Source organism: Paracoccidioides lutzii, assembly GCF_000150705.2.
Source record: "Paracoccidioides lutzii Pb01 unplaced genomic scaffold supercont2.5, whole genome shotgun sequence".
NCBI lineage: Eukaryota > Fungi > Ascomycota > Eurotiomycetes > Onygenales > Ajellomycetaceae > Paracoccidioides > Paracoccidioides lutzii.
Genome location: NW_015440951.1, coordinates 927180 through 940114, shown reverse-complemented (window position 1 = coordinate 940114; position 12935 = coordinate 927180). Strand labels below are relative to the sequence as shown.

The following is a 12935-nucleotide window of genomic DNA, read 5'->3' as shown; positions in this document are numbered from 1 at the left end:
TATTCCTTGCTCTTATTAACCTCCACCAACCTCTGACTGCATTCCGTCAACAAGGAACATTCCGTCTTCAGTGATCCATCGCCTATCTGCTTACCGCCTGGGTGGACTGTAACGAGGGTGCGCCATTACGAAATCTTTACGCGCTACCGCATCCAGACCAAGGAGTTAACTCACTGCTATATATAAGTCTGACAGGTCCCAGCCGCCCGAGTCGCGCTTTTGTTCCATTTCACAATGTCTTTTGCCCAGGACGAAGCAGATCGTCTCCTCAACCACAAAGAAAAGGTCTCCTGCCACCCAGAAGACCATCGCGCTTCGGATAACGATTCTAATTTGTCCTTTTCTGACGTCGAAAGTCTGACATACGTACACTCCGATACGGAGACTGACACCTCCCACACCATGATTTCAAAAGATGCAGGTTATCATCTTCCCACCACCGTCTTCGAAGCGAACACTGGGCCCAAGGGGGTGATTGCAGATGCTCAGTCGTACGAAAGGGCAAAGAAACGCTCATTCCGTCGCACTATTATGAGTGTTACTGGCCTTGACAATACCTCCTATCCCGCCTCGACGAAAGAACAAGGTGACGCCCGACTGTCCAAAGAGACATCGCCGTTGCCAGATGAAACCGAAGACGAACAGTTCATGCGCAAATGGCGAGAAGCTCGTATGCTGGAACTACAGCGCAAGAGCAAGAGACGTGTCAGCCCTAGTAAGCGGAGATATGGGACAGTTGAAGCGGTTAATGCAAACGGGTACCTGGACGCCATTGAGATGGTGACCCCAGATGCTGTCGTCGTTGTCTGTATATACGACCCTGAGGTCAGTTCGCTTCTCTTTTGCATATTTCGGGAAGAAGTTACAAAATATCTAATCTTCTTTTAACATTAGTCTCCCGAAAGCAACATTGTCGAAGATTACCTCACCACCATTGCTCGCAAACACGCAACAACACGATTCATAAAATTACATTATGAGATAGCAGAGATGGGACATGTCACTCCACCAGCCTTACTGGCATACAGAAACGGTGATGTGTTTTCGACAATAGTGGATATTTTCCATCAACTCCCCAGTGGACGAGATTGCAGTGCTTCAAGTTTAGAAGATCTCCTTATGCAGTACGTATCTCTCTTTCTCGTTTACTTCCTGTGCACGATATTGCCAAATCAAAGTCCAAACATCTTGTCTGACTGTTCTTTCATGTTTTCAGGCATCGAATTGTTTGATCGATTCGACCATCCTCCCTTCGACGCGCTTCTCATTTGTCACGCTATACCCACTTTCCCCCCCTCTCAGAATAACTCCTTCGATGTCACGATATAATGAAACTCCATTTTGGTTACACAACACAGATTACCCCCGGGAAAAGTCAATGAATTGGCGCTAATGGCGCATACGTCATCTTGTTCCGTCATTTTTTATCCGTTTAAAACATTATCCTCAAGAAAAACTTGCGGGGCCTTTCCCTTATCCTGATGGAAATTTGGCTTTTGTTTCGTATAGGAACTTTTGTTCTATCCTCAGACATAACAAAGGACAGGATATCTTTGCCATTTCATGTGTTTTTGCTTTTACCTGTGTTGGGTCTAAAACCGTCTCGTTCCTGGCCTGAAAAACGCCCTCTCCACTTGTCCAGTCCCACCCGAAGTTTTCTTATCACCAGTAGTGATGGGTGTTTCCAACTCCACTAGTTGTTTGCCCTTGTCTCAGCTTACTTCTTATAATTTTTTGCATGCACACAACTGCTTTGTAATAGTAATCCGTCGGCGCGCGTTTTTTTCTTTGTTGACTTTTTGATGTGCATGTCGGTTTTCGTATTTACCTGTTGATATCCTCTCATAACCATGGACTTTTGTTTTGCCCGGCAGTTTGTTGGAAGTGGATTTAAATTTTCTGACTTTCTCTCTTCCGTTTGTTTCTCTATGGCTGGTCAGATAGAATTTTCCATTATGAATAAGTATTCTATGTGCATTTAGGATTTATGGAGAAGGGGAAACATTCTTACTATTTTATCTTTAAATGATGGTGAGGGACGCAGATGCAATTCGTCGATTTACCTTAACTCTTACTCCGCTCCTTTCCGTTTGACGCTCTCCGATACATACATTACATACATACGTGAACATGTATTGAAGTCAAATTGGCACTCAGCTCGGGTAAATAAGGCCAATGGGTGCCTTTAACGTAGGCTGTAAGGCGTATGCATTCTAGGCACCGTGGACATGGGGAAGAATGATATCGTGGTTTAAGCGCAGAACTGAAATAGAAGACGATCATTAAGCTTTGCATCTAAGGATCTCAATCAAGAATCCAAATTCTCTCATAACAAATAGGCGCGATGGCGGAGTGGTTAACGCGAGAGACTAGAATGTGACGTGTGTCAAAGCTAATCTCTTCTCTTCGGAGGCGTAGGTTCGAATCCTGCTCGCGTCGGTCAATTTACATTTTAATTTTAATTTTTTTTGTCTTTCTTCCTGCTTTCTATGCTGTTTTTTCTCTCTTCATCGATATCCCCACCTTTTTTGCTGAATTCCTCTTGTGCACTCAACTTCAAGGATCGGAACCTAATGTTTTAAGCTCAAATCTCCGACAGCCGGAGGAAGGTTGCATACCTGGGTGCATGCATTCCAAGCTTACGTTCGGGAATATCCTCAGTAGGTTAGAATGACCCTGCATCAAGTCTAGGGTTTTGGGAGCGGGCAAAGTATGTGCGGGCATCCCTCGTCAACGCAATGGCATTTGGTGGACGATCGATAAATGAAACCTTAGTCAAATAAACCACGGCTACATTGAACAGGTCCCTGTCCAGGATCAAAGCGCCAATTTTCTTGGAATCATTCCGCTGGGGATTGAAATTAGAAACAAGCTGACTGCCTACAGCGGCGACTGCATTTTGGAGTCACCATTAAGGTAGCGGGTAATCACAGTGATTCTGATCGCAGAATAGATAGCATATTCTAACAAAAGCAAATCACTAGTACGAAGACGTCTCCCGTCTCACTAACCTCCGGTTGGGTATGGTGTGCAAGGAAATATATAGACTCTCACAATAGTAGATAATATCATTTATCTATATGATGAAGGTGTCTTGCTGGCAAGATTGAATAAAATCAGCTCTCGGCATTTCCATTTGTGATCCTAGAGAATGAGTGATGGGCTTAGCCAGATTCATTAACGCGTCGCTTTGTTGACTGAATCTCCCCCCTTCTTTTCTCTCTCCAGGTGCTATTTTCTTTGGATCAAGCAGTAAGTTAACCTCAGCCACATTCTCCATCCTGTGAAGAAAATGGACACTAAAGTGAATAGAATATTCCATTCCCTTTATTCATATAGAGAATAATCACCTGCAGAGATGAAGATACAACTAATAAAAACCAACTGCCGTGACAGAAATGACTGGCTATGGGAACATGATTCAAGGGCCCCAGTCATTTTAAGAGGAAACTAGGAAACATAGGAAAACGCCACAATCAGGGCAAACAAGATTAACGCGGATAAATTTTCGTCACTTGCACCAAAAAAGGAAAATTATAAAACTGAATACTGGATATGAAGTAGGTGAGCAGTAACATATATAAGGAAACAATCGAAGCAAAAAACGCGGCAAGAAAAGGGGGAAGAATGGCATAATTTACAACCTAAAGGATATGACAATATAGCGTTGAAATATTTTGGGACATGCGTAATTGAATTCATTCGTTATCCGTTTACACGGAAAGAAAACCAGTGGAAAAGAGCAACGAAAAGAAGGAGAGCAACAAGAAAAGGGGGTGTATTCCTTGTCAGCCCTCGTGCTCATACAACTCCTTTTTCCTGTGTGAATTCCCAGAGCATCTTAATCAGGCTATCGGGGAGTGTGTATAGATCAACGTGAAATTCGCCCTCTGTAGAAATCAAGCAGTTAGCAATAAATAAATAAATAAATAAATAAATAAATAAATAAAGATAAATGAAAAAAACATTGGAGGCAGCTAAACATGGAACGCACGCTCAATATCATTTTTCGTATATGAATCAGTGGATTTGTTATCGTGGACCATCTGCACGACTTGGAGAAGGTCATCTTCCCCGAGCTTCTGCAGCCCATCTGCCAGTTTATCCATGTCGATCTATTAAACATTTGGGGTAAGTATTATTCAGAAAAGAGGCTTCTCCCGCTCGAAAATCGCTCTGTTTGAGAAGGCATCGAAAGATAGCATACATTCTTGTCAATCCGTTTCTTCTTCTTTGAGCCTTCATCCTGCGTACCTCCACGTTTCGACTTGACGCCATTTTCGTCACCGGGCACTGGACCAGATTCGCGAAGGAGATTTAGGAGAACTGGTTTGGGGTTTTTGAAGGTCTGTCGTAGGGTTTTAAAAGAAAGTATATTAATTAGCCTGGTTAGGAAAGCTCCCAAAACAGAACAGTGTATAAACGAGACGAGGGAGGTCGTCACCGAGAAGAAAATTACTCACAAGAACGTGTTTCGATTCGTATTTATTTTGCTGAAAATGAAGGTCATGGTTGACCACATAGTCTTTGTCCAGCACTGTAAACCCGATTTGCATATCAAATTCACCCCATCCTTCTTCATCGATTCTGAACGGTGGAGATTTGAAAGCTGGATTTGACATGATCAGCAAAACCACGCAACGGCGATAAACAAAGATGTAATGCAAACAGCACATACTCTGAATAGCTCTAGGTCCAAAACTCGGGTGAAGCGTATAGGTAACCTTGTCGAACATGGCCGCAGGAATCTCCTCGCCATGCTCGTTCAGCAGGTAAACCTCAATTGACCATTTTCGAAGTGGCAATTCCACATCCGACGCTGTCTCCCCTTCCCTGTAGATGAAACGACATATGTAAGCATTCAAGCTGCCATTTCATGTATATTGTAAATATGTATCCCTGTATGTGGCCTCTGGCTCCACATCCATATAGATATATAGAAACATATGCTGTATATGAATAGAAATGGGACACGGGGTTTCAAGCAATGAGCATTCGCGCCATGTTTTGTCCGGTCCCTACACACGCACGTAGCTATTCGCGAGCCAATACGCCTGCAAAAGGAGCAGAGAGGATATAGAAGTTCCTTGGCCATGAGAGAGAAGACATGTAATAAGAACAGTCTGGTGAGGACCGACAGGGATAGAAGGATGTGGTGGTGGTGGAGGGGGAAAAGGGATCGGGAAGGACGAACTTGAGATTCTGCTTCGTAATAAGCTTGACGGTGCGTTTAACCTATATAACCAAGTTAGAGGAGAAAAGCAAATTAGTTCGAAAGTCTCATTACGAAGCATCCCGAGTGTTAGGAGGTACATTGGAGGAAATCGACAGCGCTTTCTGTGGCATTCATGCGATTCTGGCAAGGTTCTATCCCACAACACAACGAGGTGGGAAAGAGAGAAAAGAAAAAGAAAACTCACATCAGGCATCTTGGCTAGTTTTCCTACCTTTCTTCTACTTGTTGCTGATTTCCCCTTTGATGAGGTAGGGGAAGAAGTTTGTTTGGTACCTGATGTTTAATAAAGTGGGATGAGGTTCATGGATAGGCAGTGTTATGATGGTGGTGATGTTGTTTGATGAAGAAATCTAAACTTTTTTTGAGCCAGATGTGCTTCATACTGCACCAAAGACTAACTCTGCATACAAATACTCTGAGATTGTGCTAAATGATGATTATCAGAACAATCAGCCATAAAATAACAAAATTGAAGCTATTAAGAGAAGTATTGTAAATTAAATGTGTATTAATTTTTATCTGTGTTGTTTCATTCACTGTCATTCACTAAGTATACTAATTGTTTTGTTCTTACATGCTTGTCGTGAGACTCAACCTTTACTAACAGTAATGTAGGCTCAACAGCAATTTTCAATCACATAACATTTTTCTCTACTAAATAATGATGTCATATATTTTATTTAAAACTCAGAACAACAACTAGTCTGAGTCGGGGAAAATGAAACCTGAGAAAAGATGTCATAAATGAAGTGGGAGGGACATAGCTAGGTAAAAGTAGTGTAGTGGGAATGTGGGGAACTGGATGGGTGACTATGATTCAAATGATTCTATGTGCCGCAAATTGCTTTCTTCTCTTCTCTTTCTTTTGCTTTTTTTTGTTGTTTTTGGTTTGCCTTGGGCCCTTTAATCCCGGCTCCAGTTGAAAGGAGAAGCACCTTGACTTTTGACCAGTCCATCACCGGCTTTTCCCAATTTCCATGAGTCGTGGATTTTTAATTTTGGAAAAAAAAGAAGAACACTTTCGCTTCATCTGCACCTTTGCTTCATGAGACGATAGCAACATCAAACAGGGAGAGGGGGGGGGGGGGGGGGGGGGGGGAGAGGATGGTAAGTGTTCTCGTTAATCAGAAAGCAGAAAAGGTCGGGGGTATTGGGACTTTGGCATAGGGCTGTTGTTGTTGTTGTTGAAATGATGATGATGATGATGATGATGATGGGAATATAACTTGAGGGTCTGCGGGGTCTGCATCAGGAATGGTGAGGGCAAGGTTGGTGATAATGTGGGAAGGGTTTCAGATTTCATACGGGTCGTGTTTCCCAAGGGAAGTGCACGTCTTGTTAAACACTTCTCGGTTACAGGTGACGTCCCTTGGAGGTATTAGTGGTGCTGATATGAGCGATTGGATTTACTCGCTGGCGGCAGCAGCGAAGAGTTTCTCGTTCTCTTTCTGAGCCATTTCGAAGGCTTCCTTGAAGAGATTCGCATCTATAATGTGGGAGGAGAGGTTATTTAGTATATGTATCGGGGGGTTATGGGGTCAGATAGCAGAAACTCACTTTCACTATTGGCGAAGCGGATGGCCAAAGTCTGTGCTTCAGGTTCGCCCTCACTGACGTCCGCAGCAGCGTTCCACACCCAGCTTCGGTCACTGCCAACATTGGGGGAGAGCTTCATGTCAGGAACAACTAAAGAGGCCGGGATGTCAGTGAAACCACTCCCTGCGCTGCTAATGACGCAGCACAACCACAAAAGTAAAAGTACACAAGGTGGGTTCCGTTTCCAGCACATACTATAATGATTCGCGCAAACCTTCAGTGTCTTATCTCTTCGCATAACCAAACGAGTCTTGCCGTTCTCCTTGTGCTTAAGAAGTCTGACATCGCCCGTTCCACGCTCTTTCCACTCCCGCGAGTTACGGTCGAATCTGAATAGCTTCGCACGCATTTTAAAAATTTGTTCCTCCTGCTCCTCGTTCGTCTTGATGTCGACTGTCTCTGTAAGGCGAACGACGGGCTCGAAGTGGACGTCTGGCTCCTCCTCCTCCTATAAAATAAACACAAAAAAGGTATTCGTATCAGCTAAAACCGCACCATAGCCCCTCCATCCATGGCGAAAATCTTTCCAAACGATCCTCGTAGTAAAAGAAAAGAAGCATTTCATCCAAGATTATTCAACATTGCAGTAGCTTTCCAATAACAGCGGGGAGGAATTTCACATCAAAGCCAGATTATCCAAAACGGTAAAAGGGGCGCGCGGGGGGGGGGGGGGGAACTCCCTCGTCCAACACAGCAAAACATAGTCAAATCCACAAATCCCGACGCTCCAACACAGAGAAGAAAAAAACTCACCACATAATCCTCATCCTTCTCCCTCATCGCTTTCGAGGACCCAGATGGCTCATCGGCCCCGTTACCCTCCTCCTCTCTCCTCTCCTTCTTCGGGCCTCCACCAAACATCGAGAACAAGCTATCAGAAGTGGTGGTGACAGGTTTATCTCCTGCTTCCTTCTTTAGATCACGATCAGCAGCAGCAGCAGGAGTAGCGTCTGCTTGTTCTGCGGCTGGCTTGGGTTCTTCAGTGGAGGTGGCTTCGGCCTTCTTTTCGTCCTCAGTTGCCGCCGCGTTGGTAGCGGTGATGGTAGGATCTTGGGTCTTTGGGTCGGTAACGTCAGACATAGCTGTGTGGTTTGATGGAAATACTACGGGACAGGTTTCTGTTTTTCTTTTATTTTTGCTGCTGCAGTGGGTGTCGTGCGGTGTGGAGGTTAGGTTGAGGGACGTTTGTGGGGCCGTTGTGGTGGTTGGTGTTTGTTTTCAAAAAAAAAAAAAAAGTCAAGATTGGGAATGATGACTTTAGCGAGGGGTTGAAGGTTGATATATTTTCTTTTTAGCTAACGTGTTGTTAGTTAACTATGTTGGGCTGGACTCGGGGGTAAATCCAGCCCACTTGAGGGGGGGCAGGGGAATAGGCTAACCAATGACCTACAGCGTAGCACAATATTCCTTTTTCTCCTTTTTGCATATTTCTTTTCCTCATTTCTTTTCTTGAGCCTGGAGGATTGAGAAGAGAGGGGTAGACAGGTTGCCGGAGATCGCTTGGATTTGGTTGGTTTGTTGGGTGCTGATGTCGGCCCAAAGTGGTTTGACGCCACCATACGGTTAAAATCTAGTTACATTTTCTTCAAGCCATTTGATAATCTCTTACTCCGTATGGAATACTCAATATAAGCTATACATTGCAAATGCAAGATAGGGAGAAGAAATATATAAATTAAAAATAAAGAAACAAAAGATTTTGATTAAGAAAGATAGCTAACGCACTCGGCACCTTCAACCAATATGTTTGTTAGAATAAAAATCAAACACAAAAGAAGGTGAAATGAAATCTCCTCCTTGCCCCTTTAGAACACCAGATACCCCGCGAAATCCTGATCCTGATCCCGTCCTGCCCTGTCCGTCCTATCCATCCTGTCCCACCCCTTCACCATCGCCATCATTATCAATCATGACAATCGTCGTCATCACAAGCATGCTTGGTGCCTGGTGCGGAACCATCAGCTGTGGAAAACACGCGCACACATACACGCTCACGAGAAGAAAAAAAAACTATAGAGAAATACCCCAAAACTCCATCCCGGCAAAACCTTAATTATTGAGATTAAAAAAAAAAAAAAAAAGGGCAAGCTGAGAACACGAGTGTCGATAAAAAGGGAGCAAGACAAAAAGTGGGTGACAAGAAACCAGACCGCAGGAATCGAAGGGAAGAAAGGAGCAGGAAAAGGAGAAAACCCATCATCTAACCCCACCCCCGCATCCACAACTGCGACAGCTATGCCCATGGGCCTTTTTCCCACATTTACTCCGCATCGTCCTCATCTTTCCAAAGTCCCCATTCCCATTCGCATTCGACGTAGACTGCAACCGCTGCCACAAACGAGCCGCCTGTTTCTGCGCGGTAGCCATCCCCTGCGAACTCCTCACCCGCTGCGCATTCTGTGCAAGGCGTTTCGTAAAATTAAAATCATACGCATACGTATAAGAACGCTTATGGTTCTTCAAAAGCCTCTTCGCCTCCTTCTCAACCCCAATCCGCGCCTCATTAGCAACCCGCATTGCGTCCCGATTAACAGTTGACAATTTCTCACGAAACGCCATCGAAGACTTCGTCACCCCGTCACGCATGCGCAATTTTATTTCTTCAGAAACCTTCTGTGACTTCTTCAGTATCGAGTTTGCGGTTTCGACAGCACGCTGCAGCGAGTCCCGGCTTGCCAGTTCGGCTTCCACTCGTATGATGTCACTCATTTCATGGAGGTCAGCAAACATGCGGCTATATACGTCTGAGAGGCTGGCCTGTGCGGCGTTGAGGTCCTTTCGAAGTTTGGAGGAGAGTTGCTGTGCGGCTCTTTTCCAGTTGGCTATTTTAAGCCATGGGGTTCCGAAGTCGACCTCTGTGACCTGCTCGATGATAGGTTTTGTTTTTGTCGCTATAGATATGTTAAGGAGTCCGTATGCATCCTCCCTGGGTAGACGCAGTGCATATACTCCGTCGAAAAGACGTGTCTGCTCAAATGGAATATGCTGATCATCCCTGGTTACCGTTACATCAAACTTTAGATATTTCTGCCGTGATGTAACGCGTGATGGTAGCTTTATGATGATGTGGCAGTCTCCAATAACATGGATCTGGAAACTGCCAGGTTCGTTCCCTTGTCTGTCAGGCGGACTTGTAAGCTTCGAAATGTAAGCATCTATGTCGACGGAATCTTTCTCTGCACAAGCCGGTATGATAAGGTCACGTATCGACTGTGACATTAAAGATGTTTCTGCGGTGTTGGTTGTTGCTGTTTTAGGAGGCAGATAGGTTGCAGCCGAAGCTGGCCCAGAGAGTCGAGAGGACGTAGACATGGAAAACAAATGAGTGTATAGGTTAAGAATCGCTAGAGTCATAAAGTGTAAGAAAAATGCTCCTATTACTACCACGCCAGTGAAAATTGTGAAAATTGCAAGTGTGCCCATTACCGTGTCTAAATCGACTGGGGCGCCAAAGACAACAAACCGGTGAGAGCCATCCGATGAACTCTTCATATCAAGCCATCTTTTCCAGCCTTGAAGTCGCTCCGAAAACTTTCCTACCTTTGGGGCTTCAACCGTTTTGGGGACGGCTCTCGGAGAGGTATGTCCCAAAAGAGATGCGAGATTCCTATTTAATTGTCTGGGTGCAATGCTTTCAAAAGTTTTCAGGTCAATTGGATATCTGTCGACCACTCTGGATTCGCCAGTCTCCTTGTCGCGGGTCTCCAGACAGACGTGTAAACTGCGGTAGTCAGGACGATCCATTAAATTAGCCTTGCTCCAGAGCAGGGTTTCAGAGATAATCATGCATGGTACGCTATGTCTGTCCATGAAGGTACGGCACAAGGAGCGGATTCGTGTTGGTACAAGATTTTCAGTCTGGGGTATAAAGAAGATGGCCAAATCTGGAAGAGTCCATGGGGTATCTGATTGGATTTCGTAGCCCGAGCCGGTCCATGTTGAATTGAGAAGCTCCTCTCGGTTCTTTAACTTAAGGCCAATGGTGACTGGCTTGTGGTCTTCCCTCTTCTCAGTCATCGAGAAACACTCGTCTACGATAAGTTGGACATGGATGGGTAGGAGTTCAGCATAGTTGGGATTGGAACCAGTACCAAAGGATGCGGGGACGACATGGAAACGAGAGAAGTCTTCTGGTGCGGTACTGAAGCCATGGTCAGAGCCTGCAACGAGGACATCTCCCAGCTTATCTAGGACAGTCTGCTTGAACTTCGAGTCGCCGACATATAGAGCACGGAATGGCTTAGTGAGATCAAGGCCATACTTAGCCATGGTCTGTCGGACAGTCAAGGATACGTGGTCGTCACCAAGGTGGTAGGGTGAAGCACGCAGGTAATCTGGGATCTCAGCTTCACTGAATACTTGGACTGTGTGCTTCAACTCGATAGTCTCTTCGGGCCAGTTATCCGGCTCAACAAACTCAATAGAGTCAGACACCAACTGATATGGTGTGTTGATTGTTGTTTCACTATCCTCTAGATTCTGCTCGTGGATATGGCGAGGAAGCGATGGCGGTGGTGGCGGGTCCGAGCAGAGACTCTGCACGTCTGCACTGTCCACCTCATCACTATCATCATCATCCCTCCCCTCGAGACTGGTGACATCGTCAGGAACACTGTGGCCCACCAGTGAGGCAACATCTGTCTGGTCTGAGCGGGAATCGTCCTCAGAATACATATCAGAAGCGCTGAGAGTGGCCCAGCTCTCACTGAGAGAGCTCCCGGGTCGCTCAAACCTATGATTGTCTGACGTCATTGCTTCAGCGTCGGACTCTGAGGACGGAGGAGGCACAGACGGTAGCTTTGGGAACTGGAGAAGCGGCGGGTTAGTATTATTTTGGAGACGATGATGGACACTGCTGGGGAAAGCAGGCTCATGTGAGTCGGGCATCTTTTGGATAGAGATGGGGTGCCAAGGGGTGTAGGGAGAAGAAGAGAGATATGTGGTGGGGTGGACAAGATCGACTAGTTTACTAGTAAACTAACTAGTTAGTTAATTATGCTATGCAGGTTGACTAACCAACTAACTTAACTACTGAAATACTGCATCAGACAACAGTAGCGAGCTGAACCAACCCTCTTAAATCATCTGGAGGAACAAGCTTTGAGAAATCTATGGATATCACAAATAATTATTGTGAATTAATAATTTCAAATATATATCATAAAGTATTAGTTTTATCTCTTCATAAACAAGTCAACAAATTTGAATTGGAGGGGGGGGGGGATTTACCGTTGGAGAGGAAGAAAAATAATTAATATGATGAATTTTTTCTAAAGTTGATCTCTGGGTTCACTAGAGTCCAAGTGTCAAGTAATTCATAATCGGAGAGACTTGATCCATTACCTATGTAGAAATACAGAGAAAGTAGTCCTTAGCAAAATATTGGAAACTCAAGTCACTTGTTTATTGAACTTCCAATTGACCTGCCCGTCATTAATTATACACACACTCTGAAACACAACGTGCGTATGGCCCATGGAAGTGAGGGGGGATTGGACAATTGAAGTAGAAAAGGCAAGAAGAGAAATAATCCATTACATATACATATATATAGAAAACTATATATATAATACTCTTCAATACTCTTCAATTCTCTCCCATTAAGTACTGCTTCAAACCCTCTCTGTATCTGTATCTTTCATCTTCTTTCTCCGCTCTTCTATCATGGTCTTCTTTTCCTTGTCACCCCAATCCCTTCTCTCCCTCTATCTAAGTGGTTATCAACAGGGTTACTGTACGGATATGAACCGTGTCTGTTGCCAAGTGGGGAAAGTTGAGATAGTAGTAGTAGAACTTTAGGGGAGAGGAATGAGAGCTGATGAAGATTAATAAAAAGAAATCAAAACCAAAAAAATCCATCAATCAATCAATGACACCAAAACCAGAAGACTAATGAAGAATATTATATAAGAGGGGGAATACTAAAACAAAAGGACGACGAAAGCGAAGGGAAAGGCGAAAGAACAACCAAAACTACAGCTAGGAAAGCTTCTAAGGAAGAACAAACAGCAGTCCATATGTACAGTTTGTCATAAGTAAAAAAAATAAAAGATGAAGAGTAAAAAAAGGGGGAGAGCGAGGAAGGGGGGGGGGGGGGGGGGGG

The 12935-nt window shown here is 44.5% G+C and overlaps 3 protein-coding genes and 1 non-coding gene across 4 annotated transcripts; 2 read left to right on the top strand and 2 right to left on the bottom strand.

Moving 5' to 3' along the window:
* Nucleotides 1-234: 234 nt before the first annotated feature.
* Nucleotides 235-1232, top strand: PAAG_02468 (phosducin; the record flags this gene model as incomplete). Its single annotated transcript, XM_015844650.1, has 3 exons — nt 235-825; nt 895-1124; nt 1217-1232. 3 exons carry the CDS (start codon nt 235-237, stop codon nt 1230-1232), a joined length of 837 nt encoding a protein of 278 aa, XP_015701698.1.
* A 1106-nt stretch (nt 1233-2338) lies between these two features.
* PAAG_11498 lies at nt 2339-2439 on the top strand. The gene has a single exon. It is a non-coding gene; the product is annotated as a tRNA-Ser (tRNA).
* Nucleotides 2440-3801: 1362 nt separating this feature from the next.
* PAAG_11497 (hypothetical protein) lies at nt 3802-7912 on the bottom strand (the record flags this gene model as incomplete). The annotated part of the gene is made up of 9 exons (XM_015847138.1): nt 3802-3890; nt 3995-4115; nt 4208-4348; nt 4464-4609; nt 4679-4833; nt 6647-6722; nt 6794-6922; nt 7028-7280; nt 7586-7912. The coding sequence occupies 9 exons, from the start codon at nt 7910-7912 to the stop codon at nt 3802-3804; spliced, it is 1437 nt and encodes a 478-aa protein (XP_015703270.1).
* Nucleotides 7913-9028: 1116 nt separating this feature from the next.
* Nucleotides 9029-11719, bottom strand: PAAG_11496 (hypothetical protein; the record flags this gene model as incomplete). The annotated part of the gene is made up of 1 exon (XM_002795711.2): nt 9029-11719. The coding sequence occupies one exon, from the start codon at nt 11717-11719 to the stop codon at nt 9029-9031; it is 2691 nt and encodes an 896-aa protein (XP_002795757.2).
* Between the last annotated feature and the right edge of the window lie 1216 nt (nt 11720-12935).